General features: G+C 39.9%; 1 protein-coding gene across 3 annotated transcripts in view; it reads left to right on the forward strand.

Moving 5' to 3' along the window:
• Nucleotides 1-14,249, forward strand: part of LOC110051161 (matrilin-1-like) — a 34,422-nt gene that overhangs the window by 8,292 nt on the left and 11,881 nt on the right. For all 3 annotated transcript variants that reach the window (XM_089276612.1, XM_089276610.1, XM_089276611.1), the window contains exons 3-9: nucleotides 8,822-8,869; nucleotides 9,342-9,682; nucleotides 10,339-10,576; nucleotides 11,576-11,797; nucleotides 12,387-12,721; nucleotides 13,158-13,395; nucleotides 13,796-13,843. In XM_089276612.1, the coding sequence (XP_089132738.1) occupies nucleotides 8,822-8,869; nucleotides 9,342-9,682; nucleotides 10,339-10,576; nucleotides 11,576-11,797; nucleotides 12,387-12,721; nucleotides 13,158-13,395; nucleotides 13,796-13,843 (1,470 nt within the window). The remainder of the gene's footprint in view (nucleotides 1-8,821; nucleotides 8,870-9,341; nucleotides 9,683-10,338; nucleotides 10,577-11,575; nucleotides 11,798-12,386; nucleotides 12,722-13,157; nucleotides 13,396-13,795; nucleotides 13,844-14,249) is intronic.

Raw genomic sequence — 14,249 nt, forward strand, 5'->3', positions numbered from 1 at the left:
CGCTCATATTTTGCCCAAAGATACCCTTAGGTGACCTAATTCTAAAAATCATATTTCAAGGTTCCAGCGAATTTTTATTTTTCAGAAATTCGCGAAAATTTGAAAGCGCGGTCAAAGTGCGGTTTTTCGTGTAATAAAATGACCGAAATAAGGTGCGAGGACGAAGCGCTGGTAAAGTCTTAAAATACATTCAATTGACTTCAAACTTCACACAAATGTGGAACAACCACTCTAATTTATTCCTCGTTTTAAACTAATCTCAGAGATGTTGATATAGTGGTTTTCCGAACCATTTTAAAAACACCTATGAAGCGTGTGAAAAATAACGGCACAATATAGGTCATGTTTAACAGCATAAAAATGCATCTGGTACCTCACTTTCCGATTATTTTACTTTACAGCCTAGAAATATCATTATTAAACATATATCATGCCAAGTTTCATGCTCGAACTCGCAGTATTTCCCTTTGAGAAAAACGAAAATCTACGTCAATGTGTTGGGCGCAAATAACACAATAATTATACACGAACAAGAGACAAATCAGTTTCAACGGCGAAAGTAAAAGGCCATCATTCATTAAAACCCCGTCAATTCACTGCTATCAATAGAAACATAATGTCCACTACATAAAAACTGTTTTTAGACGTTTTCGAAACATTGCGCGTTAACTTTGTTTAATTTCCTGTCCGCGGTCATGTCTAGTCTGTCATCGCGTGTATTTCCTTAATGTAAACAACACTGTGAATGGTTTTCACGACAGATGCAAGAGATTTCCTGTAATGTTTTCGGTTCACCACAACGCTTTAAGTTCGTTAAGACACAATAATGGGTCAACTTGGAATGCTGTTTAGCATTAAGGACGTTAAAGGACTGTAAATTAATCGAGTTGAAATATCTTGAAGCAAATCAAAATCGCGCCCTTATTCTAATTTGGCAAACAGCCGACCTCCGTTCAAGTTCAAGAAGTCGAGAGGTTAATTCGGCAATGTATTACCGGTACAACAACAAAATCAAACCGCGGTCATCAAAAGTGTAAGTTTAAAAGTGTAGTGGCAAGTCCCAAATAAATTTCGCCTTTCTAAAATGGAAACAAGAAGTGAAACGCTCTGACCCGAAACAAATAAACAAAATATTAATACGACTAATTTAATCCGAAAATGTTACAGAAAACATACCTAAAAGCCGTCGATTCCCCTCAATACCACTCCACATTGCCTTAAAGAGCCCAAGCTTTCTGCTGTAAGAATCAGGGGCCTCAGGAATCTGTTTTTATCATATCGGCAACCATGCTGCGTGGCTGATATTCGAGACTCAGTAAAAGTTGTCACACAACCGTACGAGCAGCCCAGTCACGCTTTCACTGCTCTTGCGCAAATGTTCAACATTTCGCAATTTACCTAAACCGATTACAAGTTTAAAGTAGTGACAGTAGATTGAAATGCGCTTCTTAAAGCTGACCTATCCAGGAGCAATTATTTCTTGTTCTTGAATGGCTCTTAGTTGTAGCTACAGTCGGGAAGGGGGGGGGGGGGGGAGGGGGTACTCCTGGAAATTTCGGATATCTGTATGCCGTGGAAGATTAAGTGGTCTCCAGCTCTTAACGCCAACACTGACACACCAGATGATTCTCGAAGTATCACAGGGATCACTAAGCTAAATAATTTTCAGTTTAGCTCCGCTGAGTCAATTACCTGTTGACGCGCATATTGCATTGACCGTGGACAGGTGGAAAAACAGTTAAACGGGAAAAGCCTGGTGCACATTGTAATTTAGCGTTGTTCAACACGCAATCGGTCAGGTTGTAATGCTAATCGTATTTGACAGAATCTCAAGTTTTCTCTCGACACATACTGGGGTGACATACTCCTAGATGGGCGTGGCCGGGAGCCATGAGTCAAGTCAGTCAACTCGAAAAGCTTAACAGAAGAGTGATAGTGAACCACTGGTGGAAGGACTGTAGATTGTCCCTACGCTTTACCCTGATAGGCCTCTGTTTTATTCTAATGAACTGATGCTGTGACAATAATACTATTTAGCTTTATGAACATGCTAATTGTCAAGGGTTTCTTTCGCAATTTAGTCAGACATCGCTCTTTCTTTATTTCTGCTGGAAACATCGTTCTCTAAAGGAGACTTCAGGTCATTTTCTAAAAAGACACGAACACTGCGACCCGAACATCGGTGCCATTATCAACGGGTGTGACCGAGAAAGCGTCTGGTGATGTTTCCATGGATAGTAGCCATGCATGGCAGGGTTGTATTAATGCCTTCAAGGCGGCCGCATTCGTGTCTTTCATGGCCTGTCCACTTTAGCGTGACTAGCGTGACGAGCAGCCCAGCGTGACTGGGCTGCTCGTACGGTTGTGTGACAACTTTTACTGAGTCTCGAATATCAGCCACGCAGCATGGTTGCCGATATGATAAAAACAGATTCCTGAGGCCCCTGATTCTTACAGCAGAAAGCTTGGGCTCTTTAAGGCAATGTGGAGTGGTATTGAGGGGAATCGACGGCTTTTAGGTATGTTTTCTGTAACATTTTCGGATTAAATTAGTCGTATTAATATTTTGTTTATTCGTTTCGGGTCAGAGCGTTTCACTTCTTGTTTCCATTTTATATAGACGAAATTTATTTGGGACTCGCCACTACACTTTTAAACTTACACTTTTGTGACCTCGGTTTGATTTTGTTGTTGTACCGGTAATACATTGCCGAATTAACCTCTCGACTTCTTGAACTTGAACGGAGGTCGGCTGTTTGCCAAATTAGAATAAGGGCGCGATTTTGATTTGCTTCAAGATATTTCAACTCGATTAATTTACAGTCCTTTAACGTCCTTAATGCTAAACAGCATTCCAAGTTGACCCATTATTGTGTCTTAACGAACTTAAAGCGTTTTGGTGAACCGAAAACATTAAGGTTACAGGAAATCTCTTGCGTTTGTCGTGAAAACCATTCAGAGTGTTGTTTACATTAATGAATTACACGGGATGACAGACTAGACATGACGGCGGACAGGAAATTAAACAAAGTTAACGCGCAATGTTTCGAAAACGTCTAAAAACAGTTTTTATGTAGTGGACATTATGTTTCTACTGATAGCAGTGAATTGACGGGGTTTTAATGAATGATGGCCTTTTACTTTCGCCGTTGAAACTGATTTGTCTCTTGTTCGTGTATAATCATTGTGTTATTTGCGCCCAACACATTGACGTAGATTTTCGTTTTTCTCAAAGGGAAATACTGCGAGTTCGAGCATGAAACTTGGCATGATATATGTTTAATAATGATATTTCTAGGCTGTAAAGTAAAATAATCGGAAAGTGAGGTACCAGATGCATTTTTATGCTGTTAAACATGACCTATATTGTGCCGTTATTTTTCACACGCTTCATAGGTGTTTTTAAAATGGTTCGGAAAACCACTATATCAACATCTCTGAGATTAGTTTAAAACGAGGAATAAATTAGAGTGGTTGTTCCACATTTGTGTGAAGTTTGAAGTCAATTGAATGTATTTTAAGACTTTACCAGCGCTTCGTCCTCGCACCTTATTTCGGTCATTTTATTACACGAAAAACCGCACTTTGACCGCGCTTTCAAATTTTCGCGAATTTCTGAAAAATAAAAATTCGCTGGAACCTTGAAATATGATTTTTAGAATTAGGTCACCTAAGGGTATCTTTGGGCAAAATATGAGCGATTTGCCAAATGGGTCGTTGACCAGCGTTTCGCGATCCTAACAGTTAGCCATTCTTAAGTACTCGAGAAGACGACCCAACAAACCTGGAATCACACTCGGCTACTTTCATTGTCGGTCTCGAAAATGGAGCCCGCATTGGGGTCCGACGTGTAAATATAGGTCAACAAGGAAGAAGTCTAAAATTTTGAGTTAACCCAGGACGTGCAAGAGCTTGGTTTGTCAGCTTTGTCGAACAAATATTCATCCCCGAAGAGTGAAAGGAGAATTGTAAAACGCGTGGAATCAGTTCTAAACGGGAGAGCTCAGCTCTGACCATTTGTTATCGGAAAAAAACAAACAAACTTTCTTTATTTAAAAGTTTGACAAATGACAAGTTTTTGGCTGCCAATCTAAATCCTTTGAAGAGTGTAAATTAAAAAGAGGCACAGACATGTGAATATATAAGTTACAGTGCGTTTACTGAAACCGAGGCCACCCAGACAAAACCAATCAGATGGCAGAACTGAAACAATAGATTCCAACATTTTCAAATCCAGCCAATCAAATGTTCGGTACAAGACAATGAAATCGCAACTCATTCGTTCTGATGCTTACGCAATTACGGTGTCGCGTAATAAATTGTCAAGTTCAAACCGTTAGTAGTTTCGCGTGCTTGCGGGTTCAAGAAGAATTATATGCTACACTTTCTATGGGGTCGTTGGTTGGTTTGGAAAATGCATGGAAATAATAGCTGCGTAAGAGTGTGACTCGTAAATATGTATCGCCAACAGAGTGTGTTGTGTGAATATTGTCGCGGCTGTTTAAAAGAAACCCTTTAAATGGTCTCTGAGCAGTTTCGCATGAACGCAGGTTCGAAGTGTACGAATTGGAAAGGGATTATTTTCGATGTAACTGAAAGGAGCTGAAAGCAAACTTCAAGCAGGAAAATTGAAAAGTTACCTTGATACAAAATGAATTCTTTGTTCGAAATGTCTTCGATTTTTCCATCCAGGGGAAGTTCCCATGCGTCCGTCATTTGCTTTTGCTTGAGTGATTTTGCAAGCTGAGGCTTCAATAGTACAACGTGGAAAAAGAAGTCGTTTGAATTTTTATGAAGATGTTATTTCAATACACTGATAGCCCAGAAAGGGAGCTTAAACTCCGAAATTTAGAGCTCCTGAGACAGTGAACGCGATGGTTTTTTCGAGAACTGCGTGGTGGACAACCGAAAGGCGTGTAAAAATAGAAACACGCAAAGACAGCAAGAGCGGAATTTCCTGTGTAAAAAATGTCAAAATCTATTCAACGATTTTAAACAACAAACGTAAATGTGATATTTTGTGTGGCCGAACGTTCACAGTCGGAAAACGGTCAATTTAATGAGTTTATCACGCTTGTAAATGTAAAATCTAAAGTAAAGTACAGTGGAATCCCGATGTCTCGAACCTCCAGGGGAAACGCAAATTGGTTCGAGAAATCGGTAGTTCGAGAAATCGAAGGTGGCATCGAATTACGCTTAATTGGCCGGCTATTGTTTGATTATGAGTAAGTGTTCAAATTTTAACAAAAATACATCCTTTATAATGTAGATCTTGACCTTTTTTACAAACAAAACGTACTTGATATATAGCGCTCACTCAATTTAGCTGAAATAATTTGTAATAACTTGTTGCCTCTTTGCAACCGAGAAACTCTGGGCTATGATTTGAGAAATGTTCCTGGTACTTTTGCCGGTCACCCCAAAACGCAGACCATGCAGACTGCAGACCGCAGACCGCAGACCGTGCAGACCATGCAGACTGTGCAGACTGAGTACTTTTTTTTTTTTTGTCTTATTCTTGATTTATGATTATGTATCGGAGTGTTTGTTATCCACAGGCCGCGCAAACTCGGTGGTATGTGAGTGTTGATGTGTTATAGATTTTGCAAGGCAAACTCCCTTTAGTCCTAAAAATGCTTAAATAAAGCTATTTTGAAATGTAGAAATAAACTTCACTTGCAATGCAATGTCACAGGTAACATGGGTATTTTCTACTCTTAGTGTACAAAATGTAATTCCAAATGGCTGCTGGAGCGTGACTGCGATCGCGCCAAAAAAGTCTAGCGCATGGAAAGATCACAGAAAACCGAATAGCATTTGAAATTCTCAGCGCAGTACGGTTGCCGTGGTGAGTTGATGCGATGGTTAATTTATCTGTCTATATGGCAGTTGTGTTTTTATGGCAATTTAGACTACGAGTGGTCCCTCTTTCGCTAAGTCCATCGTGCGTGACGCATAAGAAAACCTCGAGGAAAAAATTTCGTGCGAGCATTTTACTTACGGTCACGCTCAACTAAGCGAAAGAGGGAATACTCTTAGTCTAATGGCGATTCTGTACTTAGTTAAGCAAAAGCGATTTGTGGGACAATGTCGCTTAGAATCACCGTCCTTGCTTTTTTTTATGAATCAGTTAAGAGGAGAACGAAGACTAAGAAAATCGAAAGAAAAAAAGACAAAATAAATAATACCACAAACCCGTCAAAAATTGACGCAATTTGCGCCCAGAATGTATGTAAGGTTATTTTTATGCTTGATTATAGTATATTAAGGACCGGTAAAGGAAATTTCTCATAAAACGTCTATTGAACACGTGAATCAACCATCAGATGTTGAGTTTGTGCCGCCTGTGGATAAATAACAAACATTAGGACATATTAAACACTATTTTGTTACTAGAAGCGAAAAAAGTGAGTCAAGTGTTAGAAAAAAAGTACTCGGTCTGCACGGTCTGCATGGTCTGCACGGTCTCCAGTCTGCAGTCTGCAGTCTGCATGGTCTGCGTTTTGGGGCGACCGTACTTTTGCGCAGGTCACGCCGATTGCATGACGCAATTCACACTGTGTTGGTGGTTTTGGCGGTTCGTCTACAATCACAATCTCGTCCTCGTCCATTTCTTCTTCTTCCTCTTCATTTGCATCTGCTGAGTGGTTAAACTCTGCTTGTATATCCTCATCAGTTAGGGGATCAGCTTCAAAAGTAGACGCTTCATCACATTCCACAACAATGCCAGCTGTTACATTCTCCTGTACAAGTTCAGGCGCTCGTTCCCTTAAGTTATTGATTTCTTCCGATCGTCGTCATCAGAAAGTGCGCTTTCTTGGGACCGTGTCTCGTTTTCCATCGGTCAAGCCACCCGTCAGATCCCTTGAAGTCGGCTATCTGTAGTTGCCTCGCATGAGACATCGCTTTCTCTTTAAGCATTGGACCACTAACAGGGATGTTCTGGCTTCGCACATTAAGAAAATACTTGTACACTACCTGATCCAGTTTGTCATAACTTCCTCCCTTTAAGTTCTTCGTCTTGGGGTTTTTTCCCTTTGTGACAGCATTGATAATCTTCTCCTTGTTTTTTAACCACGTGGATATTGTATTCAGAGCCACATTATATTTTGAAGCCGCTTCCTTCTTAGACAAGCCGTTTTCAATTTCTTTAAGGGCTTTGTATTTCTCATGCAAATACTTTGTGGAGACTTTGCGTTTCGATGGCGGTGACATTGCTAAGATTTCGTATAACACTCGAGGTAGATCGCATCAGGAAAGTACATTTAGCACGGCCAACTGAAATTGAAAACCAAGTTAGTACGTCTAAAGAACAAAGGTCAACTTTCGTTACGGCAGGTATATTTTGCAGGTTGCAGGTTGCAGGTTACAGGTTGAAATTTAATTATAACTGGAAAACCGCTGGCACCTAAAAGAAACGTACAGGTGGTAGACTTACCATGACTGTTACATGACACTGTTTACAATCGCTCTGTAAGGTAGCTTTCACCTAAGTGCCAAACCGGCCGAAGCGATGGGAGGAGAGTATTTTCCTATTTTTTGAAGCCTGCAATGAATCATCGTTTTTGAAGAAACATCTGAAATATCTGCTGAAATATCTGCTGAATTTGGTTTCTTCCCTGTCAGTACCAAAATGAAAGCACACTGAGCTTGTGCTAGTATATTCCGTCGGTTAAAATCTTAAGACTTACATTATTTCATCTCTTTATTTATTTGCTTCATTTGTGATGGCAATCTTCTGTTGTTGAGGGAAGTCCCGAGCCAAATCTGGAATCGATGGAAACATCTGTGGAGCGGCCATTCAGATGGCTTTGAGGAGATTTCACTGGTCTCAGCGTGTCGATCGATAAGTACTTATAGCGGATCGATCGTGTTTTCACTATGTCAAAGACGCGAACTAATTTATGTAAGAACCTCTGACGAATAGATAGGTTATTAATTCTTTTTAGTGCCAGCGGTTTTCCAGTTATAATTAAATTTCAACCTGCAACGTGCAAAATACACCTGCCGCTTTCGTTAAAAGTGTCAAAGTAAACACTGTAGACAACCGGAAGGCACGTTTGCTGTTCCTTTTATTAGTTCTCAAGCAAGCGACAGTACTGAAAGCACTGGCATGGCTACTCATAGCGAAAGAACCAATTCATTGTCTTCATTCGAAATGGACTCGTATATCAAAGGATATCATGAATACAAAGAGATCTACTGTAGACACCTACAATGGACAAGCGCTCGAAGCCGTTCCGGAACTAAAAAGTGTGGTGGACAAATATGCAGTTTGCGTAATGCTTGGTGACGAAATTGTTGGACATTTGAAGAAGGGTAGAACTGGACGCTTTGCAAAGACAGTCTTCTACTTTTTGAGGGCCGATGAGAAATGTTCATGTACTGCTATAGTGAAAGGCAAAGCTGTTAACCTTGGGGATGGCGAAGGCATGCAAGTACCATGCATTCTTCACTTCAAGGGGACAAACAAATTTATCGATGTATTGCGACAACAGCTTCAGACCTTCCAGACCTTTCAGACTGATGACAGATTTGTGGCTTGCTTGTTGTCATTTTTTGTTTATGCCGTTAAATGATAGCATAGAAGCGCCGGGTTTAGTTGCTGTTGTTAATCTTGTTGTTGTTGTTGTTGTTGTTGTTGTTGTTGTTGTTTCCCCAGCATTAGTAAGGGGACGCTGAAACGTCGTGACTTTGTGCTCTTTCAACTCACATTGAGGTCATACATTAACATATTTAAGTGCCGTGAAAGTATGTAAACATAAAGCGTGGCAAAAATTATATTTAAAAAAAAAAGCATTTATATCTTCTCTTCTTTTAGTGCCTCCTGTACGTACGACTCCAATACCGCTGCCCACAACTCCTCCGAGTAAGTTTTGTTCATTTCATTTGAGTCAGTAATTGTCATCAAGAACACTTTTCATTTGCATTTAATATATTTACGCCCCCAATATTTATAACGGTTTCGCTAGTGCAGATCCTTTTGTGTTGTTATGCCTTTCTCAATGCAACACTATTCAGAAACATTTTCTTGATGACGTTTTGGTTCAGCCCCCTAACATTGTCCGTTAACGAACAAAGCTACCAGGAGCCATGAGAAGCTGCTGTATTGGTAGGGCTACTGGACCTTTTAACTTAAAAATGAAACAAAAAAAGCTTTCAAAACCTTACAGGTTTTCTATTACAACGATTTTGCATAGGTGGAACCATTATCAAGCGGCGTCACAAAGAGACTCTTCTTTTCACGCGACTTAAGCTCAAGCCGGCTTAGGCGGTGAAGTGCTGTTCTTTGTTAGATTTGGGAAAGAATTGTCTTTAGGTACAGTGTTGATGTTTTTCAGGCTGCAAAGCTACGGCAGATGTGGCGTTCCTTGTTGATTCATCGGGAAGCATTGGTCGTAGAAGATGGCCATTGATGATAAACTTCTTGAAAGAAGTTACCAATGTGTTCAACGTTGGTCCAGATGGTAGTCATATAGCTGTAATTGCCTACAGCACCAGCGCAAAGCTGGAGTTTACTTTCAACACCTTGTCTGGCGCACAAATTACAGCAGAGGAATATGGAAAACTGATCGATAAAATAGGATTTCAGAGAGGCTTTACTTACATCGACAAGGCTCTGATAATGGCTGATGAACAGGTGTTCATTACAAACGCTGGAATGAGGCCTGGTGTATCGCAGGTAAGAAATTGCACAACAATTTTTAGCTCGCTAAATATAGCTACAGTCATATCTAATTGGTTTAAATTGGAGTCGGCCAAAAAATCGGAGCAGTCAGGCCTGTAAATCACACCTGTAAATCACACCTGTCCGTACCGCTTGTCCGCTGCTGATCCGGTATTTTTGTACCTGCATAAAATCACATGCCGTTTTAGAATCGTTTCCAGTCTCAGAGAGAGACTGGGTGGGCACATTGCCTTCATTTCCGTAGATAGGGGCCGGAACTTTCTCGCATATTTTACCATGATTAAAAGTCTGCATTTACATTAGGTGACGTGACATCTGCATGACAACAACTCTGGAAATGAAACAACTTTAAAAGTCTTCTCCATCCTTAACCATCTTTGTTCCTTTAAGGTTTATTATTCTCTCTTTACCGTTTTTCTATCTTAATAAACTACTATTTTCAGGTTTTCTTCAATTCAAAGGTAATTTTGTATATGGTCACAATTTCGTAACTGAGCTCTTTTATGCTAAGTCAGTAATTTTAAAACGTGCATTTTTTTTAAAGCCTGATTTTATATTAGATGATTTGACGTTCACATCGCAACAACTCTGGAAATGAAAGAAGCTTCACGGAAAAAACTCAACGAAACTTTTATTTCAATTCTCAACAGGTCGCTATAGTGATCACCGATGGAGAGCAGACCACATTCCGAGGATATACACCTTTGGATATTGCTTCTAAAAGGATCAAAGATAAGGGAGTTGAAGTGTTCGCCTTGGGTGTTGGTGGCGGTGTTAAAGTTGATCAACTACGACTGATTGCAAGTTCTAATGACAACGTGTTCACATCTTCCGGTTTTGAGGAACTCGTCAATGTCGTGAAGCCAATTGTGGAGAAGTCTTGTCGAAGTAAGGGAGCTTTGTCTCCATGGAAGAAGCGAACGTGAATTTTAAGCTTTTCTAAATAAGGGGTGTTTAATTACGAAAATTAAGGACAAGAATACATCACAGTATTTATTTTATAGATGTTAATTCATTCTCATGCAGAAAAATACTCACTTTAGGTTACTTAAGTTTCTTTTTCCATTGATTGATTAGTTATTATGTCGAAGTTACGGGAAAAGTCAATTTGCCTTTTGGAAGCGAGAGCAAACCTGGAGCTGGCTTGTCTCGCAGCGGCTTCTGGGGCCGTTACTGGGAACCAAAACAAGTTATAAAGACGAAAACTCTATTGTCGCCAGTAATGACCCCACAAGCAATTGGGAGATTAGCCTCGCCCCAGATTTCCTCCCGATTCTGAAGAAGCGAATAAAGAACATTTAAGTGCAATGATTAGAAAACTGGCAAGCTGTACTCTCAGCTTTGTGTTCTAATGTTCTTTGCAAAGAAAACTGTTGCCGCAACTTCGCTATGTTGTTTATGTCATGTAAAAGGAATCGGATGCGTTAAAATATTGCATTTCATTTCTAAAGCTGCTCGTGCTCTTTTCTTCGTTTGTCTTGTGATCGTACTTGTTTCCTTTTTTCAATAAGCGCTCAACACTCTCCCCCACCTTTCTCCTTCCCTTTTAGCATTTTCACCTGACTCTACTTTCCCTCCAGTTGTTAAAAAAGGAGCCCTATTTACCCAGAATAATCATATTTGGTGAAAGAATAGAGGCAACCTTACCTAAAAAAGAATTAAAACATAATTGAGAAAACGTAAGGTTCTTAAGATTCTGTTAGGGACGTACTTGATTACGAAATATAAAAATATCAATCCAAGCCCTCTGAAGCAGACCTTTGGAACGTTGCATCTGATTTATGGTGGCATCCACTATACTATCGTGTAATTTGTGCAGTTAAATAATATGCGATCGATATGACCTTCCACAACTGTTGCTGAATTTTTGCATTTTATTCTTCTTAGCGAAACCTCCAGATCCGTGCAAGACTATTGGCTGCAAGGCGCCCTACAACATAGGCTGCAGAACTGTCAACAACACAGCAGAGTGCATCTGCCCAACATGTCCGGACACGCTTAACCCTGTTTGTACTTCAGATGATGTTCAGGATGGTTCTGAGTGTCACATGAGGAGGCAATCTTGCGTCACAGAAGATCTAGTGACTGCTACAAACCGTGCACCATGCGGTATGTGAGGTCCCATCAATATTATTACAAAACGGAGTAAATTCATGCATTGGTACTAAAAATATAGTTGTCATTTATCCGCTTTAAAAATAAGTTCCAAGGATCAGTGGACAATGGAGTCATTATAAAATCAACATTCCTTTTAACTCCCCAAAGTGACGCCTTTTTGCGGGTGTGTTAGCATCGTTCCACTGAAAAGAGCTAAACGCACAGCAAAAGAAAAACCAAACAGTCTTTCAATCTTCGGGCGTTATCTGGTGTCTCAATCTGGTAGTTTATTTAGTTACGTGGTTCCAAAACTTCTCGGGTTGTGGTCTCAAATAAATTGTAACTCTTACGTATAGGCCGGTAATCATTTAAACGTGTAGCCACCACCAGTCCAAAGCAAACAACACTGCAAATTGTAGAAAGCATACAACGATGAATTTAGAGACCATTTGAGACCCCAGTTTACGTTAGCACTGAGGAAATAAATTTGTATAACAATAGAGCCCTAGATCTTTCTTCTTACCAATATTTGATAAGCGATTATGAAATAACAGCACAGCTTGGAATAACTTTAATTTATCAAGCTTTACTTTTTCACCAGACAAGGAATGCAAGCCAATTGCAGATATTGGATTTGTTATCGACTCATCTGGAAGCATTGGACGACGCAACTGGGGAAGAATGAAGCGATTCCTAAAAGCGTTGGTCAGCAAACTTGACGTCAGTCCTTCCTCTACACACGTAGCAGCTGTTGCCTATAGCAACAACCCTGAGGTAGTGTTGCGATTTAACAGCCGTCAGGGTACGAATGAAGTGAATTTCGCGTTTGATGGAATGCGTTGGCAGCGCGGTTTTACTTATACTGATAAAGCTCTATTCCTGGCAGACAGTGATTTGTTCCAGAGTGCAAATGGCATGAGACCAAACGTAGGCAAGGTACGTCGATGAGGAAGCGCTGGGCGATGTAACTTAATAACGTACTCAGAAGTAGATCATCCTTCTTTTTGCTTCATTTATGCATCATCTTATAAAGGATAATTACGGGTGGTCAGTAAATTAAGATAATATCTAGATTTAGCCAAGCCTATACTAATTATCTACTAGACACAATAACCTTTAAAGAAATTAATCAATAAGCATTTCAGCAAACCGAATAAACTGAAGAACAAAACAATGAGGAAATTTTTATAACCACAATATGCTCATCATTGCATTCGAGTATCAAATTACTCTTTTCTTATGTAAACACTTTTGTTTGTTCCAATGAACTTGTATAGCCTTTTCGCCTTGTGAGTGAAAACATCCGGTAGTTGCCGCGTTTGTTCTTTTTTACGTTGCTATTTGGCCAAAGGAATTTGTTTTATTTGTTCAGGCTCTTGTTGTCATCACGGATGGAAAACAAACAACATCAAAACCTTATACCAAACTATCAGTAGCATCTCAAGGAGTGAAGAACGCGGGAATTGCAGTATATGCTGTTGGAGTTGGCAAGGGAGCTGATGCAGCAGAGTTGAGGGAAATGGCATCGAGCCAAGAGAACGTCTTTACATCTGCGTCATTTAAGGAACTGCAGACCCTTGCTGTCGAGATAAGAAAGCGGCTTTGTGAAGGTCAGTAGAGAGACTATTTTGTTTTAACTCTTTCTGGTAAAAGGGTGTAAAATGGAGTAGGTTTCCATTTGAGGTTGCGTTTTTTTCGAGATTAGTTACTGAAGAGTATTATTACCGGGAGAACTGGACGACTCGAGGTAGCTTTTACAAATAACGTTTTTAAATGTCACAAAATTTGGTGACAGAGTATCTATCAGTTGAATAAAACCTGAGGAACCCATTTGTTGGCTATCTATCATCTCATATCCAATACGCGCCCGTGGAATGATTGTTAACTACTAGGAGCAGCTTTTATTCAAGTATGGTCTCCATTGCAGGACTCGACTTTTCTTTTCGTTTCCAGAGAATTAATCTTTGACAAAGACGTCTTTTACTACTGTCTTTTTTGTTTCTGTTTTAGTGCGTCCTCCTCCCACAACTCTACCTCCTACCACACCAAAACCAACAGGTAAGTTGTGCTCCTTCGTGAGCTTACGTACACCATAAACCAGGTAGAAGGTAGATTATCTTAAGTGAAGAAAGTTTGACCAAGTATGCTTTAATTTATATTAGTTTATTTAGCGAATTGAGAAGGGGGATCGCTATCATTACTCATCGTCTGAGAGTTGCCCCATGGATATTTGACGTTCTTAAAACGAATATTTGCCCTCGAAGCTTTGCTTCTCGGGCAAATATGCTAGCTTTAAGGACATCAAACTTTCAAGGGGCAACTATCAGACCGATAGTTCCGAGACATAACACTCTATTGTTTTTAGTTTATCACCACTAAAGTTTCTTCTGCGTGCCAGTTTAAAAAAAACGTATTGAATTATTTTCAAATTTTTTAGATGAAAGGCGTGAGAGCCAAATTCAAA

This window comes from Orbicella faveolata, unplaced genomic scaffold (assembly GCF_042242905.1).
Source record: "Orbicella faveolata isolate gen_17 unplaced genomic scaffold, um_ofav_v1 contig_46, whole genome shotgun sequence".
NCBI lineage: Eukaryota > Metazoa > Cnidaria > Anthozoa > Scleractinia > Merulinidae > Orbicella > Orbicella faveolata.